Genomic DNA, 16075 nt, shown 5'->3' with positions numbered 1-16075 from the left:
TCTGTGGGTTTTGAACTGTTGGTTAGACAAAACAAGACATTTGAAGGCATCACCTTGTGCTCTGGGAACTTGTGATGGGAATTTTTCACTGTTTTCTGGGGAAATAAATGGACAAACCAAATTTCATGTATAGAAAGGTGTAAGAGGAGATCTGATTTCTGCCAAAATAAAACATTTGTCTGTGAAATGAAGCCAAAATTCACCTATTTTAAGACAATAACATGAGCAGAGGAGAGAGCACAGTTTGCAACATCTTCAGAAATGAGTAACATTCATCACTCTCACACACTTGTGGCACTTACATTTATTTAATTTGAACAAGCACAGAAAACAGCTCAAGTCAGCAGCTTTATGTAGAAGTACTAGTGCAGAGTTAAATGTTAGTTCAATGTCCCATAATTTCACATAAATATACATCTCTATTAGGAGGAAGAGAATGCATTTGTTTCTGACAGCATGAGTCAGTACATATACACTGATATGGCACCTGAACTTCATATAAAAATAAATCTCTGACAATAGGAAAATACACATCCGATCAACATTTTAAAACAGGAAACAGCATCAAGCATCAGGAAGTACAGCAGATATGACAAGAGCTGGTTAGTTCATTCGGAGGATATGACGCGGAAACAGTCGAGAATAAACAATTATTGTCTTTTAACTGTATTTCCTGTCAATTTTCTTTCTGTAAGTCAAACACAAGCAAAAAAGCTGAAGACGATAAAGTGAAAGCAGTTTTTCAAAACTTGTTTTTCTTCAATTGACATAAATTCCAGTTTGAAATAAACCATCCAGACAAACAAAAAACTCATTCACTCTCCAACACAAACCACAGGATGTTTTCTCCATGTTTTCTCTGAACTTGACCAACGAGTCAGTTTGTCTCGCTCCGACTGTGTCCAAATGAAATGCTAAAAAAGTCTGAAAAAATGGCCGATAACTGGGAAGAACGCTGAAGCAGTCAATCAGATTACATTAACAAGAGAAATGCTAAAATATTATACAGCAAAAGATTAAAAAAAAAAGATTTGAATGTGCAGCTGCAAGCGAGCGCAGATGAGAAACCAGATGAATGAAATAATTTATTTCCTTGATTTTAAAGTGTTTGAATAAAACACATGAAGCAAACAACCTACGGACACACAGTCACTCATCATCACACCGACCTCGGCACAGCTCTGTGTGGAGGGAAACACTAGTGCATATTCACTGATATGGCATCAGCTTAGAGTCAGAACATGGCCGAGAAAAGGCCATGCTCGTTAGTAGTATTCACAGAGCAAGTGGCAGCAGAGCAGAACAGAAATCTGACTTTTACGTTCACATGACGCCTTTTAAATGTCTGTAGCTGATCTGGGGTCAGTTACGGTCTTAATTTTTGGTATGTTTGGGAAAGTAAAAACAAATAAAGTGCAGGTTGTAATTTTCTTCTGTGGTTTCGAATGTGTGGGCTGACTAACTATATTTATTTTAATTGGTGAGAGTTTAAAAATAATTCCACCTCATGTTACTGCTGTTTTTACCACAAAGAATTTCAGGATTTTACTGGGAGGCCTAATTAGATCAGGTTTCCTGTGGTAAACCAGCAGCTACAACATCATCTGTGAGTCATGTGAGGTTAAAAATCAAATTGTCTGTTCCTGTTAAAACCAGCTTCGGAGAGACAGAGAGGAGCTTCCCACTAGAGCAAAGTAACAGGTGGTAGCATACGCACTGGTATGGCAGCTCACCTTCGGTAAACAAAGTGGCAGCGGCACCTCGTCGTGTCATATTCACACTGGCTGCAAGTCATCTGGCAGCTAACTCTCTTCTCTGCCGCACCAGTAAGTGTGCTTCATTTGCTTCAACATTACCACCATTAAAATCCAAAGGCAGTTCCAACATGCCATCGTCTCAAATATAATAAAATAACATATGGTGAATATGATGTAATCGTAAGATAAGATAAAACATGTAATCAGGGACGGAGTTTGGAGAGTGATTTGACTGAACAGCAGTCAAGAGGTTCAAAGTCTGAAGACTCCGGTATGAAAAAAAGAGAAATAAAAAGGGTAGAGGAGAGAAAGGAGGGAAGGGGGGGTGGGGTGGGTATGGGCTATAGAGAGGTGAGAGTTAAGGAAAAGAGAAAAAGAAGAAAGGAAGGAGGAAAGGAGAAGAGGGGAAGAGGCTGGACGCATATTGTCTTTACATCCAGAGGTTGGTCAGCATGGAGCTGAGCAGCGCCACCAGAAGCAGCCATGCAGAGGACATCACTGGAAGAGGGAAAGAAATTTTAAAATATTAAAGGAGACTGTACATAAAAAAAACAACTTTGAAGCATGCACTGGCTTTTAGTAAGTGGAAATTGACAGCTTATTGTATTGTGTATCTTATTAATGGATCAATCTTCCTTCTTTCCTTCATCTATCTTCACTCATAATTTCAAAATGTAGCCGAGTTGTTTTGGATTAAATTTAGGGAAAACATTAATCTCCAGCATTTTCAAAATCACACTGATAAATCCAGGGGCTCATCCTTTCTTCCACAATATCATATATGATATCTTAAACACCTCTGGCTGGATTTTAATGAAACAATGATGGAAAAAAAACACATCACCACAGTTTACTCTCATTTTTTAGAATTAGACTTATTGAAATAAGGGACAGCTTTAATCACAAGGTGACATAATTGTTACTGATTGTACTGTATACACGGTGAGCTTAAACATCCCCATGTGCTGAAGTACAGCCCTACTGAATATTAGACAGTGTTGAGCGTCCCACCAGAGCAGTTTCACAGTGTCATGTCTATCTAAGAACCTCTGTAACGTTGGTGTATTTGTTTAAGAGATTTATGAGTGTTTATGCTTCATATTTAACCAGAATTTGATGAGTTTTTCAACCAATTATAATAAGATTCTCTTTATTTCAGCACTGCCTGAGTGGTAAAAGACACATTTCACACAGCCATCAGCTGAAATGAAACGGATGTAAAGAACGATTAAAGAAATGTGGTGTGTTTTTACCTGCACTCGATGAGTTGCAGTCCATGTTGACCAGTGCGTCCAGGTAGCCCGGGCCCAACCACTCCTCGTAGGTCTTTTTGTCAGCGACACTCACCAGGCGAACGGTGGAGTCTTTGAAGATGAGATCTTTGCCGCTGTAGGCCTGTGAGTCGAACATCTTGAAACCACTACCAGTGTCACTGCCAAAATATGTCTGCAGAGAAACAGTGAAGGAGACAAAGAAGGTTAATAAAGACCAAAACATCATGTTGATTAAAGGTTCAATCCATGTTTACAAGAGTTGATTTCCTATATCCTAGTTTAGCCACTGATTCATCTCACTATAACATGAACTTGAAGACACATGAGACTTATCTGAGAGATTGTTAATCCATCACATTGAACTTTTTGTCTACTTTATCTATTTATTTGTTTTGGTCAAAGTTAAGTTATCAACATGTAGCTTTGTTGCCTCGACCGGGATCCTTTTCAAAAACTCAACAGCAATTTTATTATTATTAGAAACTACATCACTCACTTAAGATTCAGGTTACATTTTGTTTGGGACATTGATTTCTTGATTTGTTTATATATCTACTAAGATGTGGTCCTTAGAAGAAACTTTAAGCTGTATTTTTTTTCATTTGTTTTAAAATTCTAAACTTTTGGTCCGGCATTTTTGACATTATTTCTAAAATCATTACTGCTTATCTAGAATCAGATTCTTTACTAATCGTCCTCGGCTCATCTGACGCAACAGTAAACTTTTCAAACACTAAGAAACTCTTTCTTTTTCCCTCATTACAGAAAAAAAACACACTGGAGGGAAACTAATGTCCTAACCACTAAAGTGTGTCTGGAAGATTCAATACGTTTTAAAACACAATCTCTCTAAGTGTCATAGAATTTGAAAATCCTTAATTAAGTACCTTAATGCAGCTTGAAATTAGGCTACAATCTACATTTGGGATGATCTTTTTTATGTTTTTATTTATCTATTTTTGCTTTCTCAATTTATTTTGTTGTGATTAGTAGCCCTATTTTTTCACTTACTGACTGAATACCAGTGGATACTTGAGAGCACATGTTTTGGCTTTGTAATACACTGCTAAACAGAGCAACACCTGAGCAACACACAAAAAAAATCAAAAATCAAATTTACAACATTGATTGTTTGTCTTTTGAATTTTATCATCACTTCTCAGATGTCGGAGAATCCTTGAATGCACCACCAAGAAGAATCTTGAAACATGATGATCAATTTGACAAAAAAAAAAGACAAAAAACTGTAAGAATATGAAGCATTATTTATCTTAAGCCAGTTTACTTTGCTGGCTTGCACCTTCTGGATGTGTTCAGTTTGCAAGACATTCACCAGGCAATTAGGGCCTAATGAACTTCACCACTGAGTTGAGTCATAGAAAGTTCAAAAGTCAAGACATCTCTGCTTCTGTTGCTTCCACTTTGACTTCTTTTTAAAAATCTATCTCTTGCAAGTTTCCTAACTTTAGGAAGAATACTAAATCACTTTTATGTTACACACATTCCCGAATTCCTCTGACTCTCCACTTTAAAATGACACATGCATACTGTACATATGCATATTCAGTACCTGTGCGCTGTCCAGGAGTCCATAGACAATGTAGATGTTGGTGTCTGGCCGCACCATCACAGCATGGGAAGGGACTCTGGCCAGGTTACAGTTTAGGTAGTCCGTGACCTCGGCCCTGCTGTCCTGGGCACAGAGCAGCTGGAAATCTTTGGACAGGAGATTCTGTGCCCACGGGTCAGTCGAGTTACCTGAATAAAGACACAAAGAGAGGTGGTTAGAGAGGTGGTTGACTGAGAAGCGACTTTTAAAAGGAGAATATTCTGTATCCTGGAGTTACTTGTTTTACCATCAGTGTTTGTGAAGACAGTGGTGTGTTTGATGAAAGCCACTTCCCCAGTTCCCTCTGCTAGACACCTGAATGGACAAAGATGCAGTGTGTTACATTCAAATAAAGTGTGTTAAGCTCAAGCAACGTATCAAGCAATTTTTAGTACCTGAAGGCACCGTCGTATCCATCATACTGGTCTTTTCCTTTCTCACATTTGTTCTGCCCTGTGCCGTCTCCCTTACACAAAGCGCACAGGTTGCTCGGGAAACCGGGCTGGTTGGCGCCCGGTACGCAGCTTTGCTGGAAGAACCCTCCCACCGCTAAGCACCATGGGAAGCAGCAAACAGAAGGTTAAAGGAGAATTCAGGCTTTTAAACCAAATACATTTTATAATTATTGCTACCCAGAGGAAAAGAAATACTTTAAAGAGATACTCCTCCAATTTTACACATTACGGTCAGTTTACTCATCGTGATGAGTACTACAGTTTTATAATGTTTTCTGTGGTTCTGGAGGAGCTTTGTCAAGTCTGACATAATAACCCTGATGATGTCAGCAGGGCAATCTCAGATCGGGTCTGACAGAAAACCTGTGTTAATATGTGGAGGTATGTGGGTTAAAGACAAAGCATTAACCAGGCAGAGAGTTGTGACCCATACTGGAGACCTTTGTTACATTCATGGTCATATCCCATTTCTCTCTCCCCTTGTTTCCTGTCATATCTCAACTGTCACTATCTAATAAATGTATTTAATGTCCTAAACATACTTAAAAAAGTAACTAAAAGAATGAAATCTAGTGCTAAAACAATAGGTTGATTAACAAATGAGTCAATCAACAAAGGAAAAACAATGTTACAGTAATAACCAATTAAACATTTTAGTCATTTATCAAGTAAGAGTAATAAAGAAGTAAGAAACACTGTAGATTAGACATCTGTCGGTTTTGAACTGGTGGTCAGACAAACACGTTTTACCTTGAGAAGTTGAGCATTTTTCACAATTTCTTTACGTTTTAGTAACTTAATGATTCATTGAAAAAAGCAATCAGCAGACTAATCAATAAAAATAAATAAAATCATTTGTTTCCCCCATAATGCAAACTAGAAAATGAAACATTCTGGTAACGCACACAGGAATGCTCACATGTTCAGTGTATAGTCGATGGATTCCTACACAAGAAGTTCATCTAACTTCACCTGAAATTCCTCTGCTACACACACACACACACACACATGGACACACTGACATCCTACTGACCTTGAGGTATCTCACAGTTTTTGGGGTAGATCAGGCCTCTCTCAATCAGCGTTGCTACAGGAACGTTCCAGCCAGCCGTGCGGCCCACTCCAGTGTGACAGGAGCGACGGCCTCGCAGGTCGTTAAGGTTGTGGATGTTATTATTATTCTTTTTCACCACCGCAACTGCATAGTAAATGGAGCCATCGCGAGCCCCTGGAGCAAAAACAAAACAAAACATCCTTGAAACCAGAGTGTGTGACTGTGTATCTTCGTTCATATGAATCTGTGTGTTTGTGTTTTTACCCGTGTAGCTCTCGCCGGTCGCAGGGACCAAGCCGTAGTCTTTGCCTGCTTTGTACATGTAACCTCCATCCAGAGTGATGGCATCAGCCTCTTTGTTCTACACAAATAGAAACAGAAAGAACAGAGATTGAGATGCCAGAGCTGCTATAAGAAACCTGCAATCACTGGCCACTTGGGGGCAGCGGAAACACATTGTGAACACAAAACTGACATATCATCAGCTTTTAAGTTGATATGTTGAACATGTTAGCAAACTATTTCCACATCAGTTACAAAGCAACATTATCATGCATGTCAGTCCAATATTCACTCTCTTTTAGCTCTTTTTTTTTGCTCTCTAACAGATCCTGAGGGAAATATCTGACTCTTTGGCTGCTAAATGCTCCACTATATTTCACCAGATAGTTGCTGACTGTCTGCTTGCTGTTTGGTGCTGAGCAGGTAGTGCACAGTGAGTTTTAAGAGCTTTTGCTCTGAAAACAGCTGCCTGCTGCGGCAAAAAAACAACACTACTAGAGTGGTGAGAGTGAACCAAAACCAGGAAAGCTGCAGCCGGACAGCGAAACAATGAGCTGAAACTCACTATAAAGCTGCGTAAAGCTGAGTGGAACTGCATGTAATTCTCTGTGGGTTCATCACTACGAGTGACTCCTCTGACATAACACACTGACATTTGATACAGTTTTTATTAGAAAATATTTGCTTATTGCCACTTTAAAACAAAAACTACTGACACTAAAAGCTTTCAGTAATTTGTTGCTGCTGATCTCAAGAAACCGGCAGTGAGAAACATCTGTCTGGTACCTGGATTTTCTTCATGCAGTCAGTTTCAGACTCCCCGTAGACACAACTGATGTCTGGAACCAGATTTTTACTGCGGAAGGCGGTGGCCATGTCACCGCACTTCTGCTGCTCGCCACTGGACACCACACACCACCGCAGGGTCTTTTCTGTTGATAGATGGATGGATGAGTGGGTGGGTGAGAGGACAGATGAGGACAGATGGAAAGATAAACTCAGACAGATAAATATGCTTCACCTGTAAGGGTACAGCCCATGGCAGTCATGGCATTATAATAGCGACTACCCAGCCACTTCTTGGGGTCCTCATACCCAGCCTCTTGAAACATGACGGAGAACTCAGAGAAGAGCAAATTTTTTCCCCCGTACTCCGCAGAGGAAAACATGTCGAAGCCGGATTTTTCCTGCAGACAAGAATTTACACTCAGTCTCACAAATGAAATCTCACAGCGGAAATGTATAGTATTCACACATAAGAGACAATGTGGCCAAATGGATCACTGATTACTTTGTTGTGTCTAATACCTGTAATGAAATTCGATAATTCAGGAATAATAAATGCGGCGATAACCAACATGTCACATATATGTATTGTCACAGGTGGAAGGTGTCAATCTGTATCTCCATGGCTACAATGTGCCAAAAATAGAACTTTGATGACTGATGTAGAGCTGCAACAATTAGTCAATGGAAAGAAAATTAATCTGCAATAACTTTCATAATCAATTTATTGTTTAATTTTTCAAGCATAATTGCCAAACCTTCTTTGGTTTTATCCTCTTAAATGAGACAATTTGCTGTTTTTCTTTGTCATGTATGACATTAAATTGAATATCTCAAGATTCTGGACTGTTAGTCAATAATTTTCCCATTATTTTTTTACATTACATCGACTAACAATTAATCAAGGATGAAAATAATCATTACTTGCAGCCCTACACTGATGTATTATTGATGCATTTGGACGTACCATCCCCTGCGTCAGCATGTTAAACACCACAGATGGGGTGACGTGATTGCCGACCACGATGCCACGAGATGGAACGCGGACTAGATGGCAAGATTTCCACTGATCAACGGCAGCTCTGGTGCCATCACGACACAACAGCTCATAGTCTGATGACCTTAGTTTATGTGCCCATTCTGGGCCATGACCTGGTGAAGAAATAACTGGTTAGCTAACAGACAAGCTTACTCACTAGATGGGTATTAGCCATCTGAATGACAGCATTTAATCAAATTATTATAATAGCCAACTTATTTATGATTATCAAGCTAACAAGTTGTTACCATCGGTGTTGTCCTCGACAGTTGTGTGTTTGATGAACGCCACGTCTCCTTGACCATCTACCATACACCTAAAGAGACCGAACCAAAAGCAGGAGAAGTTGAGAGTTAAAGGTATGAACTACTTGTAAATTCTCACACCAATTTCATTGAAAGTGGTCAAAACCAGATGCTAACGCCATTCACTTTTTGTCCCTCTTGTGTTTTCCTCTTCATAAACACAACAGAGATATTTAAAGATCCTTTCCAGAGATGTTTTAAGATGTATATAAAATACTCTACTTTGAATAATAATTTGTGTTTGATATGGTTTTTCCACAAAAAAGTTATCTTGTTAAAATCCTTGAAATGACATCTACTACAGAAACTATGAATATGCAAATATTTTTCATCTCAGAAGTTTAACTGCTGGACACAAGATTTAAAGTCCATTCTCAGTGTATCTGCAGTGGAGGCTTCAAGTTTCCACATCACACTTGTGTAAGTTGAATATTGGACCAGGATCGGCTTCCAAACTATTTGTGATGTCACAAATCATGCTCAAAGGCTTGCCGCTTAAAATCAGATTTTCGATGAGCACAGAGAAACTTTTTCTCCTTCAGCAGATGAATATGAAAAAAGTCTAGTGTCAAACTCTGCATATACATCATTTTGCAAAGTGAAGCTCAAAAATTCAACTGTAGGAACAAGAAAAATATATTTCTGAGTGGAGGGAGACTTTAACCATCAAAGACACAAATTCTTGGATTTGTTTGTTTCTTTTTTATTGTCTGAGCCCAGAGGAGTAATTTCCATTGTGTATCACTCAAAGAGAATAGTCATGTCTGTGTGTGGTCTTGTTTCAGTCGTTAAGGAATTACAATTTTTTAATTATTGAATTGACAGGACTACAGCCATACATCTGTGAGGCTGTACGAAGTCACTATGCTTTGAACTGAATGGGTTAGGGTTACAATGAATGTTAGCATATGCTATCTCTATCTCTATGCTAATTTAACATTTTCAGCCTTTTCAGCCTTAGAAAACTACAGTGTAAAAATGCCATAAGATGTGAACATGGTAGTATATGTTATGTAATGTACTATATATTTATTTCTTTTTCTAAGTTATAGTTTTAGGTTACCGCTTGTATATTGTATACAGATGAAATGCCTGAATGTTGGTATTGAAGTGTGTGTGGAAAAAGTTAGCATGCACACATTTGCTGCTTAGCACTATGACCATGACCATGAAAAATTAGTACTATAAGTAGTATAATATAATAATAATTAATAAAAATATATATATATAATAATAAAAATATACATTATAATAATGTATGTATAACAAATAGTAGTTTTCACCCTTTACTCTATGTTGCTATGTTTTTTTTCTCATTTGTGTTAGCCTACAACATACGCATACAACTCACAGTTTATATTATATATAAATATATAATTTTGTGTAATGTATGTATAATTGACATAAGCGATTGTGACAGAACCATAGCTGGTGTTTCCTGCAACTCATGAGCCTTACTGTTGCTTTGCTTTCTACCCTGAATATAACACATAAACGATCCAAATATTTAAATATGAGTCTTAATGAAAACCTTTACTGAAACTGGTCCTGATAGAGGAAAGGAAGGAATTACCAAAAAATGACCTTACTGTATGTAATTCTGATGTGTGTGTGAGTGTGTGAGTATGTAGAATATGAACTTGTGTTACCTGAACGCCCCGTGATAGCTGAAGTATTTCTCGTTGTCGCCCCACTCACATTTGTGTCCTCCCTGCCCGTCTCCCCCACACTGCTGACACAGAGATGAAGGGTAACCAGGCTCGTTTGCTCCGGGGACACAGCTCGCATTGAAGAAATTTGCCACACCTGATCACACACACACACACACACACACACACACACACACACACACACACACACACACACACACACACACACACACACACACATACATACATGTTGTTTATTTTCTGTTTTCTGCTCTTGACATAATGAGCATTATGTAATGAAGGTCTCATTAGGCAATCACAGTCACAGTCATCATTTACATTTTGCATCAGCTGACACAACAACTCCATTAAACAACAGACTCCATGTTTCACACATCAGAATCTCACACATCTTGAGATTGTAAAATATGTAAGATTAAAAAAATCAAGACAGCAGCTTCTCTGTTCCACTTCCTGTCACCTGCCTCCCTTACCTTTTTCACAGCAGTAATAGAAAAAAAAAAAAAAAAATCACAGCTGTAACTAATGACTTTCATGATGACTCCAAGGATGGAGACCCAAAGTGTTTAATATTGAGTAAATAAATAAATAAATAGATAATTAACAGACAATAGGAAATACATAATCAAACTGTATGAATAAATACATACAAAATATTTGAAATATAATAGGTGATATAACCATAAAATTGTGAAATAATACTATTAATTGAAAACTCATCTGCAAAAAATAACAATAATAATGTCATTTTATTCAATTCTAGCAGTTTTCATCTCATTCATCAATCAGCTGCCCCCCTTCTGTATTGCTTTGCCTTTAATATTTTATCAATTTTCTTTTCATTTGTTATCTGTGCAATGCTGTCGTGTTTTTAGGATTTTACCCAAATTTGATTTATTTTATTCTACACTTTTAATAATTTTCTCCTTGATCCTCATACTTATATCTGTGTTTTCATTTGATTGTAGTTCTCAGTATCTGTAAAGTGCTTTGGTCAACATTTGTTGTTTTTAAATGTGTTCTATAAATTGACTCAAACAATAAACCAAACATTAAAATTATTATTGTCTCTCCAGCTTTCTATATGTATATATACAGTATATGTATATGTTTCCTACCCTGTGGGATGTTGCAGCCCATCGCAGAGATGTATCCCTGGTCAATGAAATATCCTATAGGCATATTCCAGCCGGCTGTTCGGCCTTTCCCGGTGTGGCAGCTGTTTCTTCCTGCCAGGTTGTTGATGTTGATGCCAGGGTTCGACTTTTTCACCACCGCGACTGTATAGTAGGTGGCACCGGTACCTGAGGCGACGACAGCACAGGTGTTAACACACATGACACTGGAGCACTGACTACTGCAAGTACATGGAGAGCAAAATATTTCTCTCTTATTATCAGGGAGATGAAATAGCATAAGATCAAAGTGCAGACTATAACGCTTGTTTTTAAATATCCCACATGCAGCACAGAGAATATAATCCAAGTACATGTGTGATGTGTGATCATTAGTGGAGAAATAATAATATATATTCACCTGTTTTCACTTTCTGTGTCTAGGAATCATCTATAAATTGTTATCTTTTCATGTCAGATGAACTGTCGGATCTAGTTCAGTAGTCAAGGTTTACAGAGAATTCACAAATGACTGAATCCACCTCTGGCTACAGTGGAATAACTCCAGTCAAGCAGATTAAGAAAACTCAGAGTGTTAATTTTCTTTTGTCTGATTCAGAATAGACAGATGAACTCTTTTATATAATTATTTTTTGTTCACTAGCATTAATCCTGCCCCATCATGAGCAATCCAAACTTATCAACTAAAGTCACTTGGAGTCATCATCAGTGTTGTTTTCATCATACTACTAAAACTTACGGTCAGGGCCTGATTCACCACCAGCAATCTTGAAGGAAGCAATCTTCGACTGCTTGTAGACGTTAGAGGATGCCATGGACAAGGCATCTGCTTCGTTTTTCTGCAGAGACGCAACAAAGAAAAAGATTAATGATGTTACAAGATTAATTATGTTAAAAGACTAAAGAAACATCTGTGGCCACATGATTTGCTCTGGAGCAAAAATGTGTATTTCTTCTTAAAATGGGACTAAAAGTCTCAGCAGGATCAAATCTACAAGAGGTTTAAAGATTCCACATTAGATTAAACATGCTTTTAAGCAGCAGATGGTGCTTTGGTACATCTTTTCTGGGAGTCTGAGAAATTAAGTACTTTTTGGAAACTTTTCATTAATGCTAGATACTGAAATTCAATTCAATTCTTGTTTATTTTTTATATAAAAAAAACAATTCAAAATATGAATACTGATTAGCATTACTTATTTTGCAAAAAAAGTATTTTGTTGTGTTGGACAGACAAGACTGCTCTAACTTTTAATTTATTTCTATACCTTATTTTCTTCCCCTAGAGAGTCATTGGAAAACAAAAATTGTGGATATACTTGATTACTTGATTTTTAGTCACCTTTTATCTTGTACTTGGAAAATGCAAAATTCAAAAAACAGTAGATGTTTAGTCATAAAAAATATAATTTACTGGATTTTTTTGTAAGACATAATTTTGGCATATTGTATATCACTGAAGTGCTTGTTTGTGCCCTGGGGTGGAGGGAATGAAGAAATGTGTGGACTGCATTGCTTGTAGTATGTACATTTTAATGAAATGTAAAATAATAAAGAAAAATATATTATTAAAAAAACATGCTTGTAAGAGGAAAACACATAGCTTATTGAGCCTATCAGCTATTTCCTTATAACCTGAATTTGTACATAATACTTGTATTTTGCCCCGAGTTTAGCTTCTGGTAATTAAGATAACCTGTTCAGAAATCTTCCAATCTGTGGTTAAACAAACCTTTACTCAGTGTGCTTTGCGCCTCCTGATAACTATATGGTCCATTAACAAGTTTATTGCACAAGTTTCTGCCTCGTTATCTGACACGTGATGGTGTGTTCTGCCACTTAACATTTCCATCAGTGCTCTATGTCCCCTGTTGCACTGATTGACACAAATCAATAGATGATTAGATCAAAGAAACTACACTTGTTTTAAACAAGTCAATTTGGAAGATTGGAATATTATTCCAATCTGACATGCTCGATTTGGTCCTCGTTATCACTATCCAACCTGCAGTTTCTGAACGCAGCCCTCGAGAGTTGCTCCCTTGACACAGCTGACGGATGGACTGATGGAGACGGCGGCGAAAGCCTTCGACATGGCCTCGCATTTCAACTGCTCTGGATCTGAGATGGTGCACCATCGGATGTTGCTCTGGCCAAATACTGAGGGTGAGAGACATGGAGAGGTACAGGGAGAGAGAGAGTGCAGGTGATCAGTCTGTTATTAAAATATTAAGTCCTTCATGAAAACATCCCATTTAATGTTTTTTTTTGCCTTTGTAGAAAATATCTGATTAAGTGGTAATGCTTTATTTTACAATTTTTAATTAAGTAATTTTGCAGGTATTTAATAGGAAATACACTCATTATAGAGTTTTTTTAAGAGTGAGTTAAAGAATTGTTATTAAAGGGGACCTATTATGCTCATTTCCAGCTCTATATTTTCACTGGAGTAGCTTTGTGTGATTCACAGTTCAAAAGGCTCCTTATTTATCTTATACTGGCCCTTTATGCAGTCCCTCACTTCAGTCTCTGTCTTTAACAGGCAGTCTTAGCTCCTGTCTCTTTAAGGCTCCCCTCCTGATGAGCCCACTCTGTTCTGATTGGCCAGCTTCAAGAAGCCTGCCGAGGGGCAGCCGTATCAGAGTTGTATTAAGTTACTGCCAATGCAAACCAGACATTTCCTGCTTTATTTGATCAAATTAAAAGCTTTTAAATTACTAAATAATGGGAGACTTTATTGTGACGAATTTACAGGAAATTAAACGTGTTCCTCACTGAATTAGCAGAGCTTTGTTAGAGGCATTACATGGAGATATATGGAGATCTTTGTTCAGCGGATCAGTTAGAAATAATGCAGGGACAAGCAGAAACAACCACAGTGGTGATGATGTTTGATGAAGAGCTGCAGACAACAAGCACACCTCCAACAAGTAAACTACTTATTTTACTTTGCCTGCTGTGTAATGGAAAAACAGTCACAGTGTGCCAGCTCGACTCGAGTCATGGCTCGGAGTGACTACCTCGAAAACCAAGGAAAAATGCCATAATGTTAGCAGAGTGGAGCAGATGACCACATAAAAAAATCCATCACGAGCTGACATCAGCTTGGGCTGAAAGTAGAAAAAAACGAGTGTTCAGAGCTTCTACATATGTTTACCTCATTATTTGACACTTTGTTCACATTTCATATGAACATCTGACATTGTTCATTATATATATGACTGAAAATAAGCAAAAGCATAATAAGTCCCTTTTAAGAAGTTTTGAAAATTAACAAGTATGAACCCAAATATAATGAGCAGGCATTTACCTAAGCCTTAACTAAACCACACTTGTCTCCATTTTTCTTATAATTTTACCAAAATTTCTGTAAAATGTCCTAAAATTAACTGTTCAATACCTAAAAATCACAAAGAAAGTGTCCAGGAAATTTGTATAAAATTAAAGGACCCATAAAATAAAGCATTATTATGTTTCCTTAGCAGGGCTGCTGTACAGAGGCAAGTCAAATCACCTTAAAAGTTGCTCTGTAAATTCACATCTGTGGTAATCCAATTTGTTGCTCTTAGACTTGTATTGCATGCATTTTATTCCAGCCACAAAGACACACATTATTTAATAAATCAATGAAAACATTCAGATAAATAATAAAAAAAATTGCTTGTTTTGTGTAACTCACAGTGCACACAGTGTAAAAAAGCATTTCTTACCTGTATTTAGTATTAGCAGTAGAGCTCCTACTGTCCTCCACATAGCCATGGCCTTGTTCTTTCTCCTCCTATCTTTGGTGAAATAGCCTTCTTTTCCCTCTCCTCTACTTTATATGACGACTCCGGGGTCAAAGTCCAACTTCTATTTCCAAGAATCAGCTTAAAGTCCTGGTGTGAAGTTCAGAAGAGATTGTATTTTTAGTGGTTTACAGCTGGCATCTACAGCATGTCATTTCTAGTGGATTATTTGAAGCTCAGTGTAGAGTTTAAGAAAAAGTGTGCCTCACTGGTATACCTGGTCTGACACGTCTCTGCTGCTGCCGCCTGGCTGCAGGCCAGAGCTTAGACAGAGAGGTCTTTTACACTCAGGACCGCACCTCTGCTTTCCTCTCCCTCCTCTGCTCTGCTCGCATGGTGCTTTTCCACTGATGGGCAAGAGGGAATGAAGGGTTTCATACCAACACAGTGACTCAATGCTGAAACAACACAGAGACAAAAAATATGTTTACCTGCTTTTGTTATGGAATGCGATCTTGCCTCTTATTGCTAGAGGTTCAGTTATTTGTTTTGGTGCAGAATAGGAAAGCTGTTTTCCTTGTTACAATGCTGTACCCACAGAGATCCCACTGTGTGGGCATGTGGTCTATAAAGTAAAGTGAAGTGAAGTGAGGTGGGTGTTCTGGCTCAGAGGGTCAATGTAGCCTATATAATACTCACCATTCATGTTCTTGGTTTCAGTCTGGAAACCTAACGGTGTCCCAGACCCCAAAAATGTCAACATCTTTCCATCTAATGATGTACATACATCCCTTAATTTACCTCTTCAGTGAAAGGTCTCATATCTTTTGCTCAAATGCCAGATATATGATTTCTAGACAGAAATATTCATCGACTGTTCTTTTAGGCTGATGGGTATCAAGAAGCAATACAATTGTATTTCTAGACTATTACTTATCTTTTATATTATCTGTTCACTGTTGTTTTTTAATTAATCAAAT

General features: G+C 37.8%; 1 protein-coding gene across 2 annotated transcripts; it reads right to left on the bottom strand.

The window, feature by feature from the left end:
* Positions 1 to 632: 632 nt before the first annotated feature.
* Positions 633 to 15494, bottom strand: meltf (melanotransferrin). 2 transcript variants are annotated; one of them, XM_042416828.1, is made up of 17 exons: positions 15373 to 15494; positions 15078 to 15245; positions 13373 to 13527; positions 12107 to 12206; positions 11350 to 11535; positions 10211 to 10367; positions 8505 to 8572; positions 8185 to 8369; positions 7453 to 7618; positions 7218 to 7363; positions 6414 to 6510; positions 6129 to 6323; positions 5036 to 5189; positions 4888 to 4955; positions 4602 to 4789; positions 3011 to 3203; positions 633 to 2255 (listed from the first exon to the last, which is right to left on the bottom strand). In XM_042416828.1, exons 2-17 carry the CDS (start codon positions 15124 to 15126, stop codon positions 2188 to 2190), a joined length of 2175 nt encoding a protein of 724 aa, XP_042272762.1. In that variant the 5' UTR covers positions 15127 to 15245; positions 15373 to 15494; the 3' UTR covers positions 633 to 2187. The 2 variants fall into 2 exon arrangements, with proteins under 2 accessions (XP_042272762.1, XP_042272761.1); XM_042416827.1 differs by lacking the exon at positions 15373 to 15494 and having other exon boundaries at positions 15078 to 15355.
* Positions 15495 to 16075: the final 581 nt, after the last annotated feature.

The sequence above is a fragment of the Thunnus maccoyii genome, chromosome 7, assembly GCF_910596095.1.
Source record: "Thunnus maccoyii chromosome 7, fThuMac1.1, whole genome shotgun sequence".
Classification (NCBI taxonomy): Eukaryota; Metazoa; Chordata; class Actinopteri; order Scombriformes; family Scombridae; genus Thunnus; species Thunnus maccoyii.
Note: the sequence above shows the minus strand (reverse complement) of the source record. Positions and strands in the feature narration are given on the sequence as shown.

Excerpts from the sequence above, each read along its gene's own strand:
- meltf (XM_042416828.1), bottom strand. The coding sequence starts at position 15,126 with ATGGCTATGTGGAGGACAGTAGGAGCTCTACTGCTAATACTAAATACA. Across the intron at positions 8,573-10,210 it reads AGCTATCACGGGGCGTTCAG|GTGTATGGTAGATGGTCAAG; the intron begins GTAACACAAGTT and ends CGGTCTCTTTAG. Across the intron at positions 7,364-7,452 it reads CATGGGCTGTACCCTTACAG|AAAAGACCCTGCGGTGGTGT; the intron begins GTGAAGCATATT and ends ATCTATCAACAG.